This window comes from Zosterops lateralis, assembly GCF_965231275.1.
Source record: "Zosterops lateralis genome assembly, chromosome: 1".
Classification (NCBI taxonomy): domain Eukaryota; kingdom Metazoa; phylum Chordata; class Aves; order Passeriformes; family Zosteropidae; genus Zosterops; species Zosterops lateralis.
Genome location: NC_139762.1, coordinates 57,112,669 through 57,140,143, shown reverse-complemented (window position 1 = coordinate 57,140,143; position 27,475 = coordinate 57,112,669). Strand labels below are relative to the sequence as shown.

General features: G+C 40.1%; 1 protein-coding gene across 1 annotated transcript in view; it reads left to right on the top strand.

Annotated features, from left to right (window-relative positions):
* Positions 1 to 27,475, top strand: part of VPS41 (VPS41 subunit of HOPS complex) — a 112,347-nt gene that overhangs the window by 29,879 nt on the left and 54,993 nt on the right. The window contains exons 5-7 of the mRNA XM_083861567.1: positions 18,033 to 18,107; positions 22,948 to 23,010; positions 24,146 to 24,211. Coding sequence (XP_083717693.1) covers positions 18,033 to 18,107; positions 22,948 to 23,010; positions 24,146 to 24,211 — 204 coding nt within the window. The remainder of the gene's footprint in view (positions 1 to 18,032; positions 18,108 to 22,947; positions 23,011 to 24,145; positions 24,212 to 27,475) is intronic.

The window sequence follows — 27,475 nt, the reverse complement described above, 5'->3', positions numbered from 1 at the left end:
TAGATGTAGAAAAGTTTCTTGTCTGAAACAAGAAAAAAAACCCACCTCTTTTACATGTTTTGCACATTGTCTTTGTACCATTGTATCTGACTTTCCTTTGAAAGGAGTATTGCTTAAATTTTTAGTTAACCAAAAAGATCAAAGGGATATGGAGGGCATTTGTTATTAATAGAAATGTTGCTTGGAGTGTGGATGAAATGTGGGAGTTCTAAGCAATTTTAGAATCACTTATGATTAATTTTTGTGGCTCAAAACTGAGGCAAGTCTTACCGTTTCATTCAATTATTCTTTCAAGCTTGTAGTTTCAATAACTGCAGCTTAGTGTAGAATAATGTAAAAAGTTTCGCTGGAGGTATGAGTTCAGCTACAGAAGGTCTTGTATGGTCCAGTCGTTTATTTCTTGAATCTTGTTAGCTTATACAAGTCAGATGTGTGCTTGTACTGCAGCAAACAGTAACATGTATGCTGTAGATCTAATTAATTTCAATTTAAGTATAAAATCTACATACTTTATCAGCTGATTCTGGAAAAGCAATTGTTTCTGCCTTGTCTTTTGGGCCTCATACTAGCAACTATGTTGCCCATGTACCTTTTTTGAGAAGGATTACAGCCTCATCTTTAAACCAAATGCAACCAAAAGGTCCTTCTGCAACTTCATTATCCTTCAGATGCATATTGTTTTCCTCTTTTTCTTTCACATAGAAGCATAGGAAGAAGTGTAGTTTTTTTGTTCTCCAGTATCAATCACTTTTCTTCAGAGTGGGTATCCTGTTGTTTGTCACTTGCATTTCATGACCAACTCTAAATGTATTACATTTAAGGTACCTTAGCAGCCCTCTTTAATGTCACTGGTTTCAGTAAAAATCTGTTATGTCACCTTTTAATGAGGTAAAGGGCTGTGATTGTATACTATTCTGTCACAAGCATCCAGACACAGAAAACAGTTCACTTTCTCTTGACTTGGGAGGGTGCTATCATATGCTGCATTTTTTTAAAAAAAATTTGAAGTATTGAATATTCCAGGGGGAAGATATTTTAACCATGAGGAACATTAATGACATTACTACTATAGTATTTAATGCAGCATTGTTGATCAATGAAAGGGCAAAGTTGCCAATTTGTTTTCTTTTTTTCACCACACCTTGTTACCTCTTATTTCTATGGATTATTAAATAGAAGATCCTCCTTACTGTAATCCTGCCAAGTGAATTTACATGTGTCACTTTCAAACAGTTTTGAACGAAATTATTTGTGGTATTATTAAGATACATTTTTTTTTTTTTTTCTTTCAACTCTTTCACCATCCAGGTCTAGTAACATTTGCTATTTGAATGTGTATCACATTTCATGATCCACACTTTAGAAAGTGGATGGACCACTGTGTTAAATTGCTCTAGAGTTTTATTGGCAACAATGAAGCAGCTAGTTTCAGGTAGAACTGATTAAATATTTTCATAGAAGACTGGTAAGTCAGATGTGGGTTCTCTAAAACCTAATAACACTTAAAAGCATAGGGAGGATTTGGAGAGGTTTGATTGTAAGAAGCTAGTGTATTTCTGATTCCTGGGGCTGTTTTCCTTTCAAATGGGGTATTATACCTGGATGGCATTTTTGTCCATAGGGAACACAGGCACTTATGTGCAAATATAGAATAATAGTAGTTTGCCTGTCAGAATTATTAAGAATTCAGGCATTAATAAAATATTATTTACATTAGAAAATGTTTTCCTAGTTAGAAAGACTGAGTTCTGGAGGACAATATTTTTTATACAAGTTGACATTAATGATAGAGCTACAGCCCTTTGTTTCCATTAACAATAAAAATACAGCACTATTAAAAATAGATAATGACATAACAGGGGCATAAGAGGATGAGCAAAACATGAAGGCAAAACCAAGTAGTTTTTCCTATGGAGAAGATATTATTGATAACAAATTAAAAAATTCTAATAAAGAGTCCTTTTGGTTTTAAAAGGTATGTCAGTTTATAGCATTTTTCACACTTGGGACGGAATATTGAACATGTACAGTCCACATTTGACCAGTGTCTGGTGTTAATACCATCAGTCTGGCTGCTGATAAAAGTATCTATTGTCAAGCTGGCCATCTCCACTGTGGTGCTGCTGGAGAAGTTAGTTTTACTCAGTGTCCTCTGACAGAGAGAAATGAAAGTATAAGAAATGTCAGAAATCAGTATTTTGGTGTTGGAAGATTCACCACTGTAATCCTAAACTGGCTGCTAATTGAAGTCTAGTTGTTGAAGGTCTTGGCAGTTTTATGGATAGGAGCTTTGAAATGTGAGCAGTGTAAAGATGGAGTGAATGAATCTGTTTGCTTTTTTGATCTACTTTAAATAAAGTTTATGATATGCAATCAAATCTACATTTCACTGGTACTGAAATAGAGCCTCTTTGTATGTAAATGCATTGAGGAACTTGCACAGGATCAATTCATCTTCATATTTAGCTTTCTTTATTGTACTGTCACAGTGAGCATGTGGTATACAATATGCTGCTTACAGTAAGTTACAGTGCACTTCATGATACACAGTTTCTACTTGTGTGAGTACTCTCTATCTCCCTCCATCTTTTTGGTTTGCATATGTTTTTAGGATCCTGACAAGAATCAGACACTCAACATTGACTGAGTATCTCTGGTGAACTTGTGATGTTTATAATTGCAAATAGAGAAAGTTCCCAAGTTAGTGTCCAAAGACAATACAATGCTTTCAGTAATCAGAAAATGTGTTTATTATTGCATGTAGCTCTGACTTATGCCAATCTGTATCAGTGATGATAACTGAAAGTTTACATGGAAAATGACACTGTAGTTGTTGGTGTTGGTTCAGCTTGAACATTGATCACCCGGTGTAATATTTACCTATGCCAGGAATATAACTACTTATGTGGTTTTCAGCCAGGAAAGGGAATTCATTCCCTTATATTCATTCCCTTTCTGTATCTCTCTGATTCCATCAGTGGAGATCTTTTCAATGATTTCAGTAGCCACTGGGTTTGGATCATTGTCTGTAGCAGAGTGGTTGACAAGCTAAAATAATTAGAAAAAGTAGTTACTGAAGTTTTTCATTGCAAGAGCTTATAGAAAAAAAAAGAACTATGAAGAAAATAATGGCCCTGTGTGGAATGCATGGAGAAACAGGGTTTCTAGGCTCCATGGGGTGATGTCCTCTATCTTGTGTTAGGTCAGAGAGTGGGATGAGCATCGTGGCTGTTCAAAAACCTTCCCAGAAGTATATTGGCACAACAGTGCGTGAGCCCTGAGCAGAATCATAACAGCCTCTTTCCTTCTTCAAAAGTTGTTTGGTGGAAGCACCAAAAAAAAAAAAAAAAATCTCTAAAAAGAAAACCTCTCCTCACAAGAACTTCTACTGTATGACCTGCTTGGCCTTTTTCATTAGTCACGTTTCTGAAATGTGGCTTGTCAAGAAATGGAGTAAGATTTCCTACTTTCCATTTCAAGGGTGGAATTCTACAAAATTTTGTTAAATACATTAATGACAGACATGGTGGTATTCTGTTAGAAACAAGAAGTGAAAGTGCCCCTTAAAGTTACATCCTCAGAGTTTTAGATATGTTTTGGGGATTGTTCTTCAAAGCCCATTTTAATAATTCAGTAGCCTCTCTTGAAAGTTTATATTTAAAGATGAATTCTCACAAGTTCATTGTGTTTGGCAAGCTATTCTGAAAAGAAAGCAGTTACAGAAATTGGTGAGGTGAATCTCCACATTGCCTGGAATAGTCATTCTCCCCAGGGGGTGTTGGATTTTCCAAGGAAGGTATATCTATCACCAGCAGACTTTCCTCAGCCCCTGCCCCCTCTACTTTAGTCTTCCCCAAGGATGTGTGATGGGGGGTATTGCTTCATATTCTCAGATGGCTTTGAATACACAGATGGCAACAAAGTGGAGGAAGGCTTAGGACATAACATTGTTGAAGAGCCCTACAGTTATACAGAGGATGGCAAAGGGGACCAGGGGGGGCAAGGAAATGGGAGTAGTTTGCTTACTTTGGCACAGAGTTCCCAGGAGGATATCTCCTTACACAGCAGTGTTTTAATAGAAAAGAGACTTTTCTTTGGATCCATCAGGAATTAGCTAACAGTTCAATTCCGCTAGGAAGTAGTCTGGGCTTTCAAATATAGATTTTGTTTTGGTAGTAGTTCCATCATTCCTAAACAAGCATCTTGATTATCTAGTAGCTATGACAGATTTAGGAAGATCCCTTGTTAATTTTTTTTCCCTTGGATTTTTTTTTTCCTTAGTCCCTGCAGTTGACAAACAAGGTTAAGGGATTCGCTGATGTGGAAAATACTGAAATCACTGTAGGCTTTTTGTTCTTTCTCACTGCCTTAGACTATATATAAGAGACTTCTTGTCCTCATGTTCCCATAGTTTTAGACAAGCTTTTGAGATTTTTTTTTTTTTTTTTTTTTTTTTTTTTTTTTTTTTGGTAAGGTCTGCAGACAAAATAAAAGTTAGTGTTGTTACTGTTCTGTGTCCCAGACCTTGTCACTCTCCCAAGCTCTTTCCCTCCTCCCTTTTCTTCTAACCAACATAATCTCCCATTTTTCATTTGGAGAATGACAGATTCAAGAGTGTTATTGGAAATGCAATGGAGCAAGAATTCTCACCAGAATTCCACTGCTAGTATTGTTGAACTAAACCTCTTTGGTGTGGATATTAATAAATTTTCAGCAAATGAAACTGTAGGTGCTGTGAATTCAGAGTATCCTACTTCATTGTGGGCAATGGTGAACATCTTTTTCTGTAACTCCTACAGCTGCCTTTTCAGTTCAGACCTTTGTGTTAATTGTACTTTGTTTCTCAGCCATGTGTAAATACATAAGTATGTGTGTACTTCTGTCTTTTCACAGGTAAATCATAGTACAGCATCAGAATTTGGGTTTTGAATTTATTTTGCCCATATTGTATCAATAAAGTTATACAAATATGCAAAATACATGTGAGTCAGTGCAACACTGCAGCATTTGGGGCAAGAACAGTGCATGGGTTCAGTTTCTTTTTAAGGATGATTCCTCAGTACAAGAGATCTCTGAGTATCAGTGTTTTGAAGTCAAAACAGATGGGACACACATGTAATAAATACACTTGTGCTTAGGTGTTGCAGAGAATTTGGCTTGCTTTTCAAAGAAAGTTCCTCATCCTACATAGAGCAAGTCTTGTATTTTCTGAGGATCTTATCTTAGTTATGACAATAACGGAGGTGGTTTTTGTTTGCAAATCAGTATTTTACACTTGGGTGCCTCCACCATGGTGGAAATAATACAAACATAATAACGGTAGTCCATACTCCAGTAGGCTAACATATAAAACCATGGGTTGATTGATCATACTGCTGCTGTACATTGGAGCTTTACATGCTTATGTGAATGGCATGCAGATGAAACATGAATAAATGGAAAATAGGCACTTTTAGGAGACAATTTTTTTATTTAAGTGCAAGTGTACATAGAATTTGCCTTAGTATGGAGCCCAGCTACATAATCATTATGCAGATCCAGATTGATATTCATGTAGCAGAAAAGACCCTTAGGTGTTTTTCTTCTTTTGGCATATGTGTGTGTGTATACACAGTGTCATGTTACCCTGACAGAAACTGCGAGTTCTTTTAGAAATGGGTAGTCAGGAAGTAAATTAACCCAAACAAGGCAAATGTGTCTGAGAATGGTTAACAACATAACAGAAAAGAAAACAACAACAACAGAACTTGTTGATAACAGAACTTGTTGTCTGATAACAACAACAGAAAAGAAAGGAGAAAAAAAAAAAAAAAAAAAAGAAGAAAAAGTTGCTCAAACAAAAGAGGGCTAGAAAAGAAGGAAAGAAAATGGAAAAGGAGTGGAGGAGAGAGGAAAGAGGGAGGAGGCGAAGAGGAGACAGAGGGGAAAGGAGAGCGTTGCCACCTTCGAGTCCGGGAGAAGTGCGGTCGGTGTCCCATCTGGGCGGCGTGCGCGCTCTCGCCACGCCGGCACCGGGGACACAGTCGGTGCTCCGACCGGAGGACCAGGACCCTGGACAGGGTCGCTTCCAGGATCGTGGCGAACAGCTGGATGGAGCGGCAGAGTTGAATGCAAGTAGCTCAGGCAGGGATGCGGGGCGAAGCAGCAGGGCGGCTGTCGGTCACAGGGGGGCAGAATAGGCACGAGGGTGAGCAAGAGCCAGCCAGGGCAGGAGAGCCACAGCACAAGCTGGGGCCAGGGCAAAGGAGGGAGCGAGCTAGCCAGCAAGGGAACAGCAGCAAGCCCCTCAGCAGGCAGAAACCAAAGCTAAAAAGCAAGTCTCAAAAGCCCTCGGCTGAAAGACAAGTCCCCAAAAGGACTCAAAAAGCATGAAACCCAAAAGCCCCCCAAAGCAAAAAGCACAGTCTCCAAAGCCCCCCACAGCTCTCTGTGCAGTTATTTTTCATGCCCTCTGGCTGCTCCCAAAGTCTGTCTGCAGATGGGAGACCATTGGCCCAGTCCAGCTTTCCATGGTAGTCTGTTGGCAGAGACCTTTCACCATCTGATTGGAGAAGCCTCTCTGGAGGGTACAGTGTCTCCTGCTGACTGTCCCATGGGAAGTGTTGCCAGTCCTCCCAGAGGAGACTTCCAGTTGCCTCCTGCACCTGGCACATGTGCAATTCCTCCCCCATATGCCTCTGATAATCAGTGTTGAGGCAAATCAAAGCTAAATTGGCTCCTCACACACAGATAAATATTAATGTTTAAATTAATTTTGGAAAAGTTTCTGAAAATTCTTTTAAAAGAGTGGATGAAAGCACTGATTTAGGGGGTTGTAGAAGTGATGTGAACCTCTTGAAGTAAAATGAGCTTTGCTGTAAGTATAATTGAACACTGCTTTGCTTTTCACACTCCTAATGTGGCTTGCCTACAAACCATGGCTAAAAGGCATGAAGTTACAGGCGACTATTAAAATGTTCAGATTCCTAGCTTGTAAATATTGCATTTCTCACAGAATTGAAGTGAAATCCAGTCTTATGCCTCATGTTCATCCACTTGATATCCATTGGGATGCAGCATTTGTGAAAGAATCAATTATCCATTTGTTAGTCGGGGGAGCTTTACAAATTATACATTAGCAGATTGATTTCTCAGGTTCACCATTGGGGGACTTATTGTATAAGGTGGGTTGATGATGAGTGTCAGGGGAGAAGGAGTTGCCACGAAGAACACAATTAAAAGAAGCTTTCTGAGTGGCCATGAATTTACTCCTAATTGAAGAGCTGACTTAATCCATAGTAAGAGCATTTATTTCAACCATTTTACATTAGATAATTGATTATTACATGAAGTACATTTGCTGCTAGATATTTGATTTTCCTTTCCTTTAAATTTAGGATTTTGCAAAAGTCTGCATTTAGATCTTTATGTGCAAGGTGTCTGCTAGCTTTCTCTCCTGCTACCTAAACTTCTGTTTTGTCCATTAAGATAACATTTTTTTTTGTTCTATGGTGTCAGCTTGACATTATTGATTTTGAACAGTCAAACTTAGTTATGTTGTCCAGAATTCCAAACATGTCTCCATCAGAAGAAAAACTGCAGCTAATGGAAATTTAGCTGAAGGTATTTCTTCCTTTTTTGCTGGTACTTCAACAGTATGTGAAATTCTGAAGCTGTTCCCAGGTAAATCATTTAAGTGTATTTCCATTCCTAACTAATAGGATCCACCTTGTTGACAGATCTGGTTTATGTTGCTTGAGAAATTCAACGTGTGTTATTATTATCACTTATACAATACTGGAAGTATCATTCTGATCACAAAGTAGTTGTGTATTTTTACTCGTTTGGTGGCCTAATGCTAGGGGTCCTGATTAGGTTAGAAAAGGTTACCCAATGTATTGCTAATAGAATAATAAATAGTAGCTTTTTCAACATTTTATATACCGCTGCCTCTGGGTTTAAGATTAGATAATCTCTTAACTGGGTGAGGTTTACATGGATTATATGTTCTAAATTTTAGATTCTTGTACATGTTACAGGTTTTTTCCAACAGCCTTTTAAAATACCTTTAAAACAGTCAGGTGGCCAAACCCCAGTGCATACCAGTGTTTCAACTGTATTAAATAATCAGTTCTTCAGATTATGATGCATTAGTGGCTACTTGTATCTTCTCTAACCTTGAGTGATTCTTCATCTTTTGTAGACCTGTTAAGGTAGATCTTGCAGGAGGGGCATTTATTCCTTTACTGTAAAATCCAAAGCCTGTCTTTTGTCAGACATACTCTTCAGTGGGTTAGCTGGACAAAGCTTAAAAAAAAAAAAAAAAAAAAAAAAAAAAAAAAAAAGACAAGGGAAAGACAGTTGTAACTTCATGCCTGAGTTTATAATATTAAATAAAAAAAACCTAAAAATAAAAGCAGGATGAGAGTTGGTGACCCGCAATATTATTTGTGTTCCTCCTTTCTGAAATACCAAAATCATCCACAGAGTATTGGATGCAATTAAATGCAATTAATTTTGATGCAATTTAATTAATTTAATGCAGTTAAATTTGAAATGGTAAGTAGCTTTGCTGACTGGCACAGAAGTATATTTAAACAAATGATGGCTGTGAAAAGAAGAATTGGAGCTGCTTCTGGAAGAAACATTTTGGTTAGATAATATATGTACAATTTTATCTGTGGTCTTTTCTTTCTGATTTCCTGGATAAGTTGAGATCTTAATTCTCAAACAGCTTTCCAGTGGAACATAGCTCTGGAAATCATAGGCTTGACTGTTATTTAACTCTCAACAAGAAGAGTCTGGCATTAGAGTTCTTCCTGAAACTTTATTTTTAAATGCATGTAATATTCAGCATGGACTGTCATCTGTCATCACTTTCTGAGCACCACAGAAAGTTCTGACTTGTAAAGTCAGCAAACAGACTAATAGTCAATGTGCTGGTTTGACTTGAGTACTGAAAAAAAAATTACTCAGTGTTTGCTTTGCCTTGTGTATGTCATTTCCTGTTGAAACTTAGCGGGTGGTTTGTGTAAATGAGCAGTTCTCTTTAGTTGAATTTAGTTGTTTTCCCTGATTGTCATCTGTCTGGTGCAGACAAAAAGGAAAAGAAATAATAGGAGAAAGAAAAAGTTAATAGCAACTGATGGAGGTATTTGGCATGCAAAAGGCCCGTAACAAATCGCTAGTTATATATACTGTTATGAAATACTGTATCATCAATTTTCTGTTTAACAATAGAACACATTTGGAAGTATTGTGCACCATTTTGAATGTGGAAAAATGCAAATACTCAGGAATCACCCTTTTTTCCACTGACAACATTCTAAAATTTTGGAATCACAGAATGTTAAGAATGATTGGAATATAAAGGTTGCATAGTCCTAATCCCCCCTGCCATGGGCAGGGACACCTTTCCCTAGATGATGTTGCTCAAGGCCTTATTCAGCCTAGCTTTGAACACTATCAGGTTTGGGATAGCCACAGTCTCTCTGGGCTACTTATTCAGTGTCTCACCACATTGACAGTATATAATTTCTTCCTAATATCTAGTCAAATTTCCCCTTTTTCAGTTTGTACTCATTCCTCATTCTGTCATTGCAGTTCTTGACGAAGAGTCCCTCTCCAGCATCCCTGTAGGTCCCTTTCAGGTACTGGAAGTTTGCCATGAGGTTTCCATGCAACCTTCTCTTCTCTAAGCTGAACAGCCTCAGCTTTCTCAGCCTGTCCTCATAAAGGAGGTGCTTCAGTCCTCTTATAAACTTCATGGCCCTCCTCCGGACTTGCTCTGACAGTTTCATGTCCTCCTTACGTTGGAGACACCAGAACTAAAGGCACTCCATGTGGGATCTCACATGTGAGCAGAGTAGAGGGACAGTCACTTCCTTTGACCTGCTGGCCATATTCCTTGTGATGCAGCCCAGGATTCAATTGGCTTTCTGGGCTGTGAGCACATACAGCTGGCTCATGTGGAGTTTTTCATCACCTGTCACCCCCAGGTCTTTCTCAGCAGGGCTGCTCTCAATCACTTCTCTGCCCAACCCACTGGTGTGTCTGGCATTGCAGTGACCCAGGTGTAGGACCTTGTGCTTTGCTTTGTTGAACTTCATAAGGTTTGCCTCAGTTCACATCTCAAGGCTGTCAAGGTCCCTCTAGATGCCATTATCCCTTCCCTCCATCCTGTCAACTGCACCACACAGCCTGGTGTCATCAGTGAAATTGCTGAGGGTGCACTTGGTCCCGCTGTCCGTATCGCCAACAATGATGTTGAGCAGTATCGGCCCCAGTAGGGACCCCTGAGGATCACCACTCATCATTGGTCTCCACGTGGACAATGAGCCATTGATCAAAACTCTTGTGTGTGTGGCCATCCAGCCAGTTCTTTATCCACCAAAAGGTCCATCTGTCAAATCCCTGTCTCTCCAATCTGGAGACAAGGATGTTGTGTAGGAGTGTGAAACACTTTGCATTTAGTCCAGGTGACAGTGTCAGTTGCTCTGCCCCTGTCCACCAATGCTGTAGCCCTTTCATAGGTGTTCTGGTTTGGGTTGAATTAGGGGAAAACCTTCGAGGAATCCCCTAATAACAAAACCTCTACCACCCCTCCCCCCAACCCTGGGTTTGGGAAGGAATCTCTTGAACACAAAGTGGAAAAAACCGGTTTATTAACAAATGAATAAACACCCCCCGACACAAGGGAAAAAAAAGAACAGAAAAAGCTCAGGTTACTGTGAGGGGGAGGGCGCGCAGCTTCTTTTACAAGCCCCGGCGATCCTCTTTCGGACTCCTCCAGCCAGATCAGCTCCGGGTGCCGGTCCTAAATCTTAAAAGGGGGAGGGGGGGAAGGGAGAAGAGGAAAAGGAAAAAAAACAAACAGAGCACAGAGGCGGCAGAAAGAAAGGAAGAAAAAAAAAAACAAAAGAACGAAAGGGCAAGAAACTAGCAGAAAATTGCGAGACAGCAAGCGCCTAGAAGCAGGAAGCCAAAGCCAAAGCCAAAGCAGCAGCCGAGCAAGCCAGCAGGCCAGTGCCCGCCCCCCCTAAAGGGGACGGAACACCTCTTAGACATAACAAGGGAGTCCACGATATGGGATTATGGGATAGAGAGCACTGTCAACCCAGGACATTCCACCCCTTATCCCATATCGTGGACACACAATAAAAAAACTTCCATCTCACTTACTCAGACCCTTGACACTTACACATTTCCATTCATCTTACTTGCTCAAACCTTTGACACTTACACGTTTCCTTCTGTTTCACCCCACATTCAGATCTCCCTGAGGTACACATCGTGTTGTTCCATCTTTCTGCATTATCCACCACGTATAACCCGGTCCTTGAGCAGAGACAATTCCACGGACGGGTTTGTCTGTACTCGAGGCAGGGTTGATCCATACTGTCTTTCCCAACAAACCTCTAACATGGGCCACTGGAGCTTTATCTCCATCTACTATATTAAGGAGCTTGGACTGAGCAGGACCCGCTCGATTGGTAGAACCTCGAGTGTTAACTAGCCAGGTGGCCTTCGCTAAATGCTGTTCCCAGTTTTTTAAGGACCCCCCACCCAATGCTTTCAGGGTGGTTTTTAACAACCCATTGTACCTCTCCACTTTACCTGCAGCTGGTGCATGGTAGGGGATATGGTACACCCATTCAATGCCATGTTCCCTCGCCCAGGTTTTAATAAGATTATTTTTAAAATGAGTCCCGTTGTCTGACTCAATTCTCTCAGGAGTACCGTGCCTCCAAAGGACCTGCTTTTCAAGGCCCAGAATAGTATTGCGGGCTGTAGCATGAGACACAGGGTAGGTTTCCAACCATCCCGTGGTGGCTTCTACCATGGTCAGCACATGGCGCTTGCCTTGGCGGGTTTGAGGCAGTGTGATGTAATCAATCTGCCAGGCCTCCCCATACTTGTACTTAGACCACCGCCCTCCATACCAGAGGGGCTTCATCCACTTGGCTTGTTTAATGGCAGCGCACGTCTCACAGTCATGGATAACCTGAGAAATGCTGTCCATGGTTAGATCCACCCCTCGGTCTCGTGCCCACTTATAGGTGGCATCCCTACCTTGGTGACCTGAGGCATCATGGGCCCATCGTGCTAGGAACAACTCTCCCTTGTGCTCCCAGTCTAGGTCTATCTTCAACTCTCCTATTTTTGCAGCTTGATCTACCCGCTGATTGTTTTGCTGCTCCTCATTAGCTTTACTTCTGGGGACATGGGCATCTACATGGCGAATCTTCACCGGTAGTTTCTCTAACCGGGCAGCAATATCTTTCCACTCTTCAGCAGCCCAAATGGGTTTTCCTCTACGCTGCCAGTTGGCCTCTTTCCATTTCTTCAGCCATCCCCACAGAGCGTTGGCTACCATCCAAGAATCAGTATACAGATAGAGCCTTGGCCATTTCTCTCTTTCTGCAATATCTAGGGCCAGTTGGATGGCTTTGAGTTCAGCAAATTGACTGGATCCACCCTCTCCCTCAGTGGCCTCTGCGACCAGTCGTGTGGGGCTCCAGACAGCTGCTTTCCACCTCCGACTCATCCCTATGACGTGGCAGGAACCATCGGTGAATAAACCATAACGTGCTTCCTCTGCCGGCAGCTGGTTGTATGGTGGAGCTTCCTCAACCCGAGTCACTGGTTCTTGTTCTTCATCTGCGACGCTGAAACTTTCACCTTCAGGCCAGTTCGTGATTACTTCCAAAATTCCAGGGCGATTCAGTTTCCCAACTCGGGCGCGTTGTGTAATGAGGGCAATCCACTTGCTCCAGGTAGCACTGGTGGCATGGTGGGTGGAGGTAACCTTTCCTCTAAACATCCACCCTAGCACTGGTAGTCGGGGTGCCAGGAGCAGTGGTGCTTCCGTACCGATCACCTCTGAAGCAGCTTGGATTCCCTCATAGGCGGCCAAGATTTCCTTTTCCGTTGGGGTGTAGTTATCTTCAGACCCCCTGTAGCTCCGACTCCAAAATCCCAGTGGTCGGCCTCGGGTCTCACCAGGTACCTTTTGCCAAAGGCTCCAGGACAGACCATGACTCCCAGCTGCAGAGTAGAGCACATTCTTCACATCTGGTCCCGTTCTGACTGGGCCGAGGGCTACAGCATGAGCAATCTCCTGCTTGATCTGGGTGAAAGCTTGCTGCTGCTCAGGACCCCAATAGAAATCGTTCTTCTTGCGGGTAACCAGATGAAGGGGCCTCACAATCTGACTGTATTCCGGAATGTGCATCCTCCAGAAACCTATGGCACCTAAGAAAGCTTGTGTTTCCTTCTTATCCGTTGGAGGGGACATAGCTGTAATTTTGTTAATAACGTCCGTAGGAATCTGACGCCGTCCATCTTGCCACTTCACTCCTAGGAACTGGATCTCTCGAGCAGGTCCCTTAACTTTACTTTTCTTAACAGCAAAGCCGGCTTCCAGGAGAATTTGGATGATTTTCTCTCCCTTTTCGAACACTTCTGTTGCTGTGTCTCCCCACACAATGATATCATCAATATATTGTAGATGTTCTGGAGCCTTATCCTTTTCTAGTGTGGCCTGGATCAGCCCATGGCAGATGGTGGGGCTGTGTTTCCACCCCTGGGGCAGTCTGTTCCAGGTGTACTGCACTCCCCTCCATGTGAAGGCGAACTGAGGCCGGCATTCGGCTGCCAGAGGAATAGAGAAGAATGCGTTTGCAATATCGATAGTGGCGTACCACTTCGCTGCCTTGGACTCCAGCTCATACTGCAGTTCCAGCATGTCTGCTGCAAATAAAGGTCATCTGCACACAGGTATCTTTGTGCTACACCGTCCAGAATCCGTTCCCAGAGGCTGTGAGGGCTAGCCTCCCTCATCATGCCCTGATCAATAACAGGGTCTAGCGACAGAGATCCCAAATGCCTCGCTTCAGTGCCATCCAGAACTGTAGCCTCCCCTGCAGCATCCCAAAGGCGGACTAACCAACTTATTATAGATTCATCAGGTTGTCGTCTGTAATCTTTTCTCAGGCCTCGAAGGTCCTTTAGGGAAAATGAATCAATATTGGCTCCAGAATCTACACCCCTCGATGTAGTTTCTGATTTTGGTGAAGGTCCTTCTCCTGGATTATCATCATCATCCTCCACCTTGCGATCGGTCTTAGTTGTACACTTTGCGTTGGTGGTATAGTGGTGAGCATAGCTGCCTTCCAAGCAGTTGACCCGGGTTCGATTCCCGGCCAACGCACCAAAAATATGTTCTGGTTTGGGTTGAATTAGGGGAAAACCTTCGAGGAATCCCCTAATAACAAAACCTCTACCACCCCTCCCCCCAACCCTGGGTTTGGGAAGGAATCTCTTGAACACAAAGTGGAAAAAACCGGTTTATTAACAAATGAATAAACACCCCCCGACACAAGGGAAAAAAAAGAACAGGAAAAGCTCAGGTTACTGTGAGGGGGAGGGCGCGCAGCTTCTTTTACAAGCCCCGGCGATCCTCTTTTGGACTCCTCCAGCCAGATCAGCTCCGGGTGCCGGTCCTAAATCTTAAAAGGGGGGGGGGGGGGGGGGGAAGGGAGAAGAGGAAAAGGAAAAAAAACAAACAGAGCACAGAGGCGGCAGAAAGAAAGGAAGAAAAAAAAAAAACAAAAGAACAAAAGGGCAAGAAACTAGCAGAAAATTGCGAGACAGCAAGCGCCTAGAAGCAGGAAGCCAAAGCCAAGCCAAAGCAGCAGCCGAGCAAGCCAGCAGGCCAGTGCCCGCCCCCCCTAAAGGGGACGGAACACCTCTTAGACATAACAAGGGAGTCCACGATATGGGATTATGGGATAGAGAGCACTGTCAACCCAGGACATTAGGTCACTAAATTTCTTAGGCATGATTTTCCCCTTGTAAAACCATTTTGGCTGTTGCCAGTCACCTCTTTGTTGGACAGGTACCTTAGCATAAATTCCAGTAGAATCTGCTCCATGACCTTGCCTGACACAGAGGTGAAACTGACTGGTCAGTAGTTCCCCGTGTCTTCCACTTTCCCCTTTTTAAAAATGAGGGTTATGTTTCTCTCTTTCCAGTCATCAAGGACTTCACCTGACTGACACGATTTTTCAAAAATGATGGATAGCAGCTCAGCAGCTTTATCTGCCAGCTCCCTCAGGGACCCAGGATGAACCTCACTGGGTCCCATGACTTGTGCACATTCAGGTGACTTAGGTGGCCTGAAACCTGATCCCCTACAGAGGGCTCAGGATCTTCATCCTCGCAGTCCTTGCATCTGCCTTTTTTGATTTGGGTGGTATGGCTGGAGCACGTGCCATTGAAGGCAGGCACAGAAGTCACTGAGAACCCCAACCTCCTCTGTGTCCAGAGTAGCCAGGTCTCCTGTTTTCTTCCAGATAAGGCCCACATTACCCCTAGTCTTTTTTTGCTTGCCACATATGTATGGAAGCTCTTCCAGTTATCCTCAGTATCCTGCACGAGAGGTTTTGCCTTGCTGGGCACTGTTAATTCCCTGAGTACAATCACACATTTAATCTCCAAAGTATTGCCATGTGGTTTTCAAACCACATCATCACAGATAAATTCCATCGTCCTAATCCTCAAATTCAACATTTATGTGAAGATAGCTTATGTAGTCCACTTTGCCTACTTTCTACACTTCATTATTTCAGTCAAACTTTATCAAAACCATTTGACAGGAAAGTACGAATAGTGTGGACTGTAGTATTGAGCTGTCAGCTCCTCTGGGGTGTCCTGTTTTGGGTCTTTTTGTTCTGGGTTTTGTTGCAGTAGTGTCTCCAACAAGGCCCATCACGCTGGAGTGCTGCCAGATCTGCTGTTGCTGTAATGTCAGCCTGATGGTGCATGTAGGTGCTGGAGTAATGAGAGCATGATCAATTGAACACTCTACCTTAGTGTATCACTTTGTCCTGTGCCAAGACCGGACTATTGAAGACAGACATTTTGTCTTTGCAATTGCAAAGTAACAAATGAAGAGAAGAAACTTAGTGAGAAAGTTGTGACAATGACAACTTAGATGCAGCCCAGAACAAAAAAAACCCCATGCCACTTCCATGATAAACTCAGTTAAACTTTCCATACTTGTCCTTTCAGAGGGCCAGAGGTGTTCCTGGTAGTAGAGGGAATGGTGCAGACATGCTAGCTTTTTCCCCATGCCCACCTCTAGACAGAGGCAAAGTCTTCTCTTGCACCTTGATGAGCAAAACAGAAATTCAGAAAGGTATTTTTGAAGGCAAGGCAAGAATAAAAGTACGTGCTGATTATGAAGCTTCTAGAAATTCAGACTGACAACTGATACACCTTGCCTTACTCTGCATCGTCCAGTCTTGGAATTAGCCAATTCTATGTGTAATGTCTGAGAACAGACCTTTTACAAGGATGTTGGCCACACCATCAGGTTGATGAGCGTGACCTGTATTCCTCCACTGATACCCCACTAAATGTGACAGGAGGAACACAGCTGTGGAATGTGCACCAGCTGCCTGCACTGCTAGTCATGCACTCGTGTTTGATCTTGAAATGTAGCAACTCAGTATAACCAGTCTGTGGCAAACAAAAGTTCTTCTGGAGCACATAAGTCAAGGAAAATTGGTTTAAATTCCCAGTGAATTTCTTTGCAAACAACACACAGTGGAAAGACCATTTTGTGATAGGCAGTAATTGCAATATTTCCAGGTGCCATTTTGTGGTGAGACCAAGAGTTATGTATTCCGCACACAAGAAAGCAGGAAAGCAAAAGGGGCAGTGTAATTTTACCAACTCATCTGGCAACTATGGCAATGCAGTGTTCAGTTGTTCAACCTCGATTATAAAGAAGCTTCTAGAAAATGTATCTGGGCTTATGTTATTTTCAAAGCAGATGAGAGGAAAACTTCCTTTCTTTGAGCCAGTATTGGCTGTGTGGGGGAAAGATTATGGGGGGAAAAACTTTCCAAAGGGTGTGAGAACACCTCAGTTTATCTCCTGTAGATAGCTCATGTGGACAGTAGGTTTTTATATAGTTGATATGTAATTTTAATGCAATTCCAACTGTCAAAGCATATATAAGGACCTGTGATACTTCAGACAGTTGTGTAACATTTGATGTGATCCCACAACCCCAGTGCTTTTCCAGTGACTCTTTATTTTTTACACAAACATATGATGGATTTCTTTTATCATAGTCAGAACCACAGGAGTGATCTGAGTTGTGGTTCCATCCATTCAATATTTTATGGGAATAAGAAAAGTTGTTCTTAAAAGTGTAAGAGACTTACCTGTGTGAAGATCCTTCAGTGATTCTTGAAATGATGAGCTATTTATTAGAGGGTGAAATCAGGATCATGGTACATAAGAAGTTGCTTGGTACTTGAATATAATTGAATTGGGTTTTGTGTGCAAGAGGACATACATAAGGTTGTCCAAATGATATTATAAGTTAGTCCTCCATACCTCAGGTATGAATAGCTGTTTAAGGTAAGTAAACAGTAGGAGATGCTGTCTAACCCTGGAGGTTAGAATGAAAAGTATATCTGGATAGGGAAGGGAAAATTTATTAAATTGGGACAGTTTTCAGGCTTTTTTCTGTATTTGTCCAAAAACGAATAAACCTATGTTGCACTTCAATACCTTCTAATACTCACTTCTGAGAACAGTATTAGAGCCAAAAATGAAAGTAAGAGAAGGAATTTGAAGAAAGAAGTAATTACAAGCCTAGCCATCAGATCAAACTAGAAAAGTTTTCAGTTTCCCTCATACCTGTGTGGTCACCATATTTTATCTAAAGTTTTCATAGCAGGAACTAGTAGCCATGGTAGGCAGGCACAGATGCTTGAGGCCCTTCTTTAGAATTCCAGAGCCCTGAGGCAGGTAACTGCAAAAAGAAAGTCAGCATTTTGGAGTTGGACAGAAGGCTGGAAAGAAGGCTGTCTTTTGGCTTTGTCACAGAAATACCTATTCTGTGAGAGTTTTTTGATTCATGCAATTAAACATTACTCAGCCTTTGACATGGAAAACTTTCAAAGTGCAAGGAATGTTAAAGCATATCCTTGGTGATGTAACTTTAAAAGTATTTCTTTGTTTTCTTTCTCTAGAGCCCGGTGAAGATAAATCAGATCAGCCTGGATGAAAGTGGAGAACATATGGGTGTTTGCTCAGAAGATGGGAAGGTACAACAAATCTATTTTACTTGCTGAGGTAGCAGGTAGTCCCAGTATTACACTAGGATAATTGTGATCACCTGTGGAGTTGATTCCTGCGTTTAGCACCACTATTTTGACCATACATTCTGAGAACTGAACTCACCTTTGAATACTCAAAATTAAAGTCAAATATATTTTGCACAAATGTGCTGTAGGAAAAGTAATTATAAGAATGTCAATAATGTAGCTGCTATTAAGCTGATTAACAGCTGTGACAGGAGGACATGTCAACTTAATCATTACTGCTGTGCCAGTTATACTTCAGTGACTACTCTGCTGTTCCTGCATGACAGTAGTTTAATGCCTTTCTGCTATAAATCCACAAAATTGGATTTTGTGGACATGATTTCTGTGGGCTGGTGGTTTTCATTTTAACACATTTTATGAATGTTTCTCTTGAATTACAGAATCTTTTGATAAACAATCATAGTTTATCAGAAGAATAAAGTGTCTTACAACAGCCACATTAAATAAATGTAAAATCAATATATGTACAGTTTCCTAAAAAACTGACACCTACTTCCTTGACTGAGGACATTTATCATTTGTGTAGTCTATAACTAACAATTATCAGTGCTTCTCTGGAATGTTGAGCTGTGACATTTAGTGGTTTTGGTGATTGATTTTCTAGTTATAAGAATGTCTTTTTATTTTTTGAGTCAATGACAGTATTTTCTAATGTTGGTTTGCAATGATAAAATTCTAATGCACAGAGTGTATTTAAGCTTCTATTTTTTTAATATAGTGACCATATGACCATATACAAATGCAGTGCATTAAAAATTATTTAAATAATTTCTCAATATCCAACTTAACTTACTCAGGAGAACCTTTCTTACACAGTAGATTTGGGGGAGGAGGAGTGTTGGTAATCCTAATGTTGCATTCAGTAGTTGTTCTTTAAATTAAAATACAGCTGGATTTTGCAATAGGAAAAATGGGGAAACAACCCCTTTAGACTGTATGCATTTGGGTTTTTTCACTCCAAATAGGTTTTGTTTCCCTCAACAGGCAGACAGACAGTTTGTTTATCAGGCCTTTTATTTCTGAGAGATATCTTGATGTCAGTATCGTGATGCATAATTAGGATACCAGTGCCTATCAAAGTGGTTTAGAACTTTGCATCCTGTGTGAAACACCACAAGAGTATCCTGTTTGTCTGAGCAAGATAATGCAAGGGTCAGTAATTGTGCAAGCTAATAAAAAGTTAAGCTAGCATTGTTGGTTTAGGTTTTCCAATTCTATTGGGGAGCAAGCATTTGCTGTTGCTGTAAAGGCTCCTCAGATGTGACTGTGGATGGCTCAGTAATCCACTGTGATGCAGTGAGACTGCAAGCCATACACATTTTTTTTATACACTAAGGTAATATTAAACATACTTATTTAATTTCAGAAATACTGAAAAATCCCTACTCTGGTGTGGCTCTGTTTGAAAATACTTCAGTACTTTAAATGGTGACTCTAACTTCATTTAGTGAAATAGCTATTGTGCATCCAGTGTGTGACATTACATTCTGTACAAGGCAGTCTAAAATATAGTTCCACAGCCACAGGGACTGGAGTATTACAGGTACAATATTCAGCATATTTGCATTCATAGAGTTCAGGGACATTGATGTTTCACCATAATCTACATTTGTGAAAAACCCAGTGTCAAAACCTGTTGCGTGTATGTCATACATGTCCAACAAATGCTTTGAGAGCCATTTACAGCTTTTCTGTACTACACATTTGGTTCTTTGAAAACCTTCCTTTCTAATGAAGTCAGCTGCAGCTGGTGTGCAGTCCACTGGTATGGAAAGGAGCAGAAATCATAACCAACACCAGCTCTCTAGTCTAGCTGCTGGGTATTGAAATGTTAGGGTATAAGAGAATTTTGCTCAAATAAATAGAACAGGAAGCAGGCCTGAATCTTCAGAATCGTGGAGATTTTTTTGATTAGTTTTTTGTGTTAGTTTTGTATGTATTAAATTGTACACTGTCCTGAAAAACCTGGATTTGACTCCTGATTTTGCTAAAGCTCCCATGTCATTACGTAAGATTAGTGTAATTGGCACCCCTATTCTGGCTTGTAACTTTTTTTAATATGGAGAAATATAAATTATATTGAATATAAATATATAAATTATATTGAAAACCCACGTGCTTGCACATCTCTACCAAATCTCTCGTGTCTCTACCAACACTGATGTTAAGAATATCCGTGAAGTATTACATTGATAATTTTTCAAGAAATGTGACTTGTTCTCCTGTCTTTTGGTTACCGAAGGTTGGTTACTCCTTCCACACATGGAAGCAAAGAAGTAGCTAAGTCTGGATGCACTGGGGTGGTGGTTTCTGGATATTTAAAATCAGACAGGATTTTAAAGCAAAATGTAGTGGAATCGTAAAATCCTTTTTCCAGCTGCCTAAGAGCATTGTGAACAGAGTGGGCTTGGAAAGTAGAAATAGATAAATCCAATATAGGTTTGTAATAGCAAAAGAATCACTTTCTTTCTGAAGAATACGAGACATTAAGAAGTAATAAACTGTTAGATGATGTCCCTGGAGTAAACACGATAGCATGTATTTCTTTGCAGAGTTGTTTTTTCCTCTTAACTCACTCCATTTTGTTGTCATACTCTAAAAGAAATATCATATTACCATATTCAGTGATATATTAGGAAAATGTTGAAGGCACTGTTGCTAATTTTGATTAATCACTTTTAATTTGAGAGGGCTGTTTTGTAATGTTTGAGGATTCTGTTTTCACTGAATTTGCAGTGTTATGTTTTAACCATGTTTTGGGTTTTTTTCTCCTTTCTTTTTTCTGTCTTATTTTCTCTTTCCTCTGTTCCTTACTTTGTGTAGGCTGTTGTATTGAATATGATGTGCCAACTGATGAAAACAAAAACCCAGAAAACAAAATCCTCTAGACATCAGCCCGAAGGTTTTCTAGGCTTACAGCCAGGTCCAATTCAAATACAACCCTTTGGCTGGCTTACATAATCACAGCTTTGTGATACATCTCACAGTCTCCAAATATTGATTTTTCTAATCCTTTGGAGCAGTAGCTCAGCCCTACACAGTGCATGCAGAAGTATTTTTAAAGCATGTTGTTAGAGGCAGTATATTCGCTAATGAGTAATGGACTGAGCTGATAATGCTGCTTAGGAGATGTATCCAGGAGACAAGCTTGAAAGGAGATGTTGGAGATGTTTTTAACTTCACTGAGGCTGCTGAACTTTGAGCCATTCTTATGATGTCCTAGTTCGTTGCTGATGGCTTAGTTCCTCATGTAGTTTCCCTGAAGTTTAATATTTTTACTCTGTCTTCTTGGCTGTCTGCCGGAATTTTGAGGGTTCTTGTGCTCTGAATTGATCTTTTTAGAACAATTAAGCCTCGCTTTTTGTGGCCCATTACTGATGTTTACTGACTTTATTCTGCAGGTCTTTCTCTAAAGGGATTTATATTTTCTCATTACTATTATTTTTTTTTATTTTTGCCCCTTAAAATAATCTTGAGGGGAAGAAAGAAACAAGGTTAAAAGATCCTTTAGAACTTCTGAGTGCAGTGCTGAACATGCAGAGCAGAGTTACTGAAGGGGAGATTACCTTTTCCAGAAAATGAGAGCCTTCTTGAGTAGATTTGCTGTCAGATACATTTCCTCTCTGATCACTCCATGGGATGCTCTTTTTTCTCCCTTCCTCTAGTGGTGTCTATCCCTCCTCAGATGAGTTTGTTTCAACAACTTCTGACAGTGGGTGGAAACCTCTTAAAAACATAACAAGCCAGTTATTATTCTTTGTGGAAATCACAGTTAATAAATCAGTTACAAATTCCTGGTCATAGGTCTTTAGCCCTGTTTTAATCCTAAATTCTGCAGGAACTGGGTTGTCAACTGTCTCATCTGAGAGTTAGGAAAAGGAATATTGTGTATTGAATGAGGAGAGTCCAAAAGAGGGCTGTACCTAATCTTGAGAGACCTTATTCTGTAGTCATATCATCTGAGTCTAATACTATTTCATAAACACTTGATATCTCTGTACTTGTCCTGAACTAAAGGCAAGGAAACATTTTAAAAATCTGTTAATTCTTGACAGTAGAAGCTTTCTTTTTTTTTTAATTCTATGTTGACCCTTCTTCAGATGGATTAATTCTGATAAATACTATGATTGCCTATGGTTGCAACTCCATTGCTGACTGTTAGATGTACTGATACCTTGCTATAAGTGAGAAGGGAGGAATCTTCAGAGAAAGACATTTCCAATGATCGTGGAATAAAGCAAAATAGCACTGTATGCACTTGGGAGGAGAAGAGGATGCCTAGAAATATATGGAACATGAATTTCAGTCTCATTTTGCTTTATGGTCAAAAATTTCTTTTCTTATGTAAACCCTGCATTGCTTGGAGGGAAAAAAAATCCTACCATTCTTTCTCAGAGAGGAATTTTTAATTTATTTTCTCCTGAATGTTATTGTGTTTCTCTTATCATAGTTAGGTTGCTATCTGTTAAACAGATTTGATCAGCCTAAAGCAAAAGGAACTTACTGTTTTTACTATGATTGTAACAAAAATAAAAAAAGGAGGAAGAAGATTCATAAAATTACTTTCATATTGCTACAAGTATTAGAGATATGTCACAGTAGAAAACCAAGCCGTATCAATTAGCTCTGAACTGTTAGTTGTGTCTTCTTTTCCTTTAGGAAAAAAGATGTCACTGGTAACATTGAAATTAATATTTTAGTTGTTAGGTTTTTACTTTCAGTGTAAATTGTTCAGTGTAAATTAGGTAAATAATTTTGGTTTTTCAACATTCTTTTTCAGGTGCAAGTGTTTGGGTTATATTCAGCAGAAGAGTTTCATGAAACATTTGACTGTCCTATTAAAGTAAGTGCTTGTTTTAATCTTTAGTAATTGTGGTGGTGTTGTCTTTAGTAACAGAAAGGTCACATTCAATCTAAATGACAGAGAGGAATACCACTTCCTTATAATGTTATTCAAGTCACTAGAAACTAGTTTTCTATCTCAATATAAAAGCTTTTGATCTGGTTAGGTAGGAAGAAAGCCAGTCTTGGTTTTGTAAGAAGTATTATTACGTTTTTCAAATACAAAAGGGAAGGTGAAAGAGAAATTGTCCTGTTTCAGGTGTTACCTGTCTCAACATATTTCTTTGTAGATTTGTGATACAAATTCTAAGGTTCTGCTGAATGTGAGGTCAGTATTTTGCAACCAGTTCATATCCATTAAACCTGCCTTAAAATAGGGCAATGCGCTGTGATATTGATGTACCCTATCTAAAGGGAAAACTTGAGTTTAACTCTGCTTTAGAGAAGTGCATTTGCTTGGCTGTTGAAAAAAGGACCTCTGCTAGGCGCATGGGAAAATCTAGTACTTTTCAACAATAAATATTTCTTGCAGGAGAAAAGGCAATGTGGACAAATGTTTTCATTTTGCTGCTTGGGGTTTTCCATGTTGCAGCTGCTCTTTAGTATGTGGGGGAAAGGAATGAGATTGTTGAGTTTTCACACGTACCAGATGTGACTCACTTGCCTCCTAGGGCCTTTACTGCTCATACAGCTGGATCTCCACATTTGATGTGTAACACATAAGGCAAAGAGACTGTGTAAGATGCTACACAATGTTGTCCTCTGACAGGGCTGAGGTATGTGTGCCCTTTAGGCAGGCCCCAGACCAGATTTAATTAGGATAACTCTTGCTCACAGCAGTCCTGTTCTGTTTGGTCCTAATTCTGCAGCCTGCTATGCAGAAAAGTAGCTATTCAGTGTAACATGGCCCTCAGTGTCACGCTTGTCATGCAGCATATAATATGAAGAATTATCTTCTCTTCTAGGAAAAACATACAAATGTCTGAAACAACTAGGCTTTACTTCAGAGAAAGAACTCAGCTGTAATAATGGATAATTGACGAAGGGTTATCCAGTTTAAAAAGTGATGTGGTGCTTTATATAAACTCTTGTTTAAGCCACAGTCCTCTCTTTCTCCCTTCCCCCACCCTCCCCAGATTGTTGCTGTTCATCCTCATTTTGTAAGATCCCACTTCAAGCAATTTGTAACGGGAGGAAAAAAGGTAAGCATTCATAATGAACTTTGGCTACCTTTAAATAGCCCTTTGATATAACTCAGAAGGCCATGTATGTGATTTTTAACTCCTAGAACAAAGCCTTCTGCTTTTTTCTTCTCTTTATGCATTGTATTCTAAAGCATTGTTAATTAAAAGTCATTTCAGAGGGAGAGAAAGTGTGCTTTTTATGTTAAAAGCATGTTGCAGCAACTTGAGATTCAGAGTAGAAATATCTGAATATGTTCTGTCTACATAGCCTGAAAAAAAAGTAATTTATTTTTCCTAGGCCAGATTTTCTCCACTTTAATTTGTTAAAGTGGGAGCAGAAGTTAAACCTTAAAACTGATCTTTTACAAAATATGTTGATCTTGGGTTACCTATGAGTGATTTTTTGGGGTGGAGTTTTGTTTGTTTGTTTAGGGTTTTATTTTAAGGAAATAAACCCAAGTATCTTCATCAGCTCTTGTCCATGGTGAGGGATTATGTTGTTTTTTTTTAATTAACTAAGGGGAGTTCTTGGTGTAGTGGAGCTCACCCCATTCTAAGCACTTGTATCTCTAGGTAGTCTTCTATTTGGATTCAGTTGGTGTTTTAAATGTGCATTAAGTGTATTATCAGCGTGGGATACAATTCTGACTTCCAGAGTGCAGCTGTTTCCAGGTCCTAGAAGTATCTTATAATTGCATATTTTCAGTCAAAATATGAAGTTTTATTTGGAGCAGTTTCTTGAATTCATGGAATTTGCCTTCTGTTATGAATTAAGGATGAACAATCCTCACAGATGCGTCAAACCAAATGCCATTGCTCTCTCTTACCCACATGTAAGAACTACAGGCTTCTAGTGCTGAATACGTCTTAATTTTCATTAACAGTTCAATATGTTTCAAAGCATAGCTGTGCTTTATTTATTTAAGTGGCATGTGTGCTTGACAGCTATTTCTAGCTGGTAGAAGTTGGTGTTGTCCTTAAAATAATGCACAGTCAGTGTGTGTCTGTGTCAGCCACCAGTTTGAGAAGCTTTTTAGTGCTGATAAAAGGGGCAAGGAAAGAGAGAAGCAAGGAATTAATAGAACAAAGCTCCGTCAGGTGGTAGAAGATCTTGCATTCACCTGATGCTGAACAGAAAAAAATCAGGGAGTTAACGCATTCTCTTTGGTTATCTTTGATTACTTGACAGGTTGTTTTACATTCTGTCCTCTGGGGAATGGTATACTCATGCTTAATACATTCATGCTTTGCTGAGGAATTTTCCTCCTCAGAAAAACTTTAATTGACATCTTAACATAAGGTATTTAGCATTGAAACAAATGTTTCTTGACACCTGTAATTTGATTTTATTGGTACAGAAAACCAACAAGTAAAACCTCTAGCCTTGTGATAGAAAGCTTTCTCCTTCTTTCTTCCAAAAGGAGTATACGTATTTTTATAAAAGTGACATCAAGCTTTTTGAAAATTCAGGAAGCTAAATTCCACCTACTAATAAAGCTATTCTCTTTTTTTTTTTCACTTTTTCTGGACATTTACACCTCTCCTTAGCTATAAAGCCAAAGTGTAGTATGGAGGCAGCAGGGAGCTGAAACAAGAGTGAGGCTGAAGCATACAAGCCTCAGGCTGTGGACCTCACTGCTCTCTCCTGTGTCTGGGGATGGTGCCTACATAGGCAAAGTCAAGCAACCAAGGTGAACTCCTTCAGGGAGAGGGACAGGTCCTCCTGTGGCTCCTGAGGTCTTTGCACTTTTAGCCTTTGCATGTATAGTGACTTCATCCCTGGTAGCTGGCAGTGGTGGAAGGCATGTTGCCTGTTGTCCTCATCCACACCAAGGTAAAGTTAACAGTATCTTCACTTTGGATCAAACTTAAAAGAAAGGCTTGGCAAATTAAAGCTCTCATGCTATGCTCCTTGTCTGAGGTGCATTAGAAAAACATAGTATATATCATGTGAACTCTTAATCCAAAGGCTTGCTAGGTCTGTCTTTGTTTTTGAGAATGGTGGCATAATGTATATAAGCATCTTTAAAGTTGAGTGGGATTTTTGTTTGTTTCTCCTTTATTTTTTTTAGAAAGATATTCTTCATAACAATATAAAATACATTTTTCATTTCAAAGATCCATTCAGGGCATCATGGAAATGTTCAAGAGACAGAAGGGGGAAAAATGCCCTAGTGACATGCTTCAGGGATGCACATTGCAGGTCCTCAGTTCCCTACACAGGTGGATGTCTGGAACTTAGGTGAATTGCTGTGTAATGCTGGGATTTGCTATGTCTTAGAAGCTCAGCCTGACCTAAAGCTGACTTAAGAGCAGTGTTCCCTGGGGTAACTGGGGTAATCGTTGTGAATTGTTATAAGCTTAACTCTACTGTGCATATATTTATATGGTTGCTTAACTTTGCTTAAGTAGGCATGTTGAGAAGCTTTTCTCTAAAACGTATTACGAACTAATTAAATTGTTTGCTTATTAAAGCACTAGTTTTTAAAAGAAAAGAACTTCTGTTAACCTTGAGATATTATTTTGGATTGGTAAAGCTTATTTCACCCCTTTTCTTAAGTGAATGAATATTATTTGTGCCTAGAAGTAAGACAGGTACTGTGGAAATTGACACTATTGCAGTGAGAAGCAATAGGTACCATACTAAAAGGAGGTGCTTCCCTATTCCCCTCCTCATCTCTGCAATTAACCACAGCACCATTGTGCTGATTTGGCAGATGATGGTAACCCTGAAATAATAATACTGTATATTGTAAATAACAGGGCATTTCTGTCCAGAGCAGACAATAGAGCTTCAAAGCAAGGGAAAAGACAAAATACTCTGCTATTGAAGGCCATAACCTTCTACCTTTTAGAAAAGGGTCTAATCTCAAAAAATAACAGGGTAAAAGCCAACTAAATGAGGGTGGTAAAGCTGAAAACAAGGTGTTTCTTGATTTAACCCTTAGAGTGCTAGTCTTCCCCAGTACATCAACTAAATGAACATTATTGTAAAGTCCAAGTATCTGTTATGTCACGAGGGTTAAACAGACAGAACTAACAAAGAAAAAACAGTGAAGATTTTTTCAGTTCCAAAGTCAAGGTATCAGCTACTGTGACTTATGTAAAGATAACTTAAGGAGAGCAGGACAAGCTGATTCCTCTCTTGGAAGAAACATCATCCCTATTAATGTCAATAACTATATACAAAGGTTTTTGTAACGAAACTCTTAGTAGAGTGAGTCCACTGAAGAATCACTCTGCTGAATGTGTGCTAATGAAGGGGTTTTTTGAGTTTTCTCT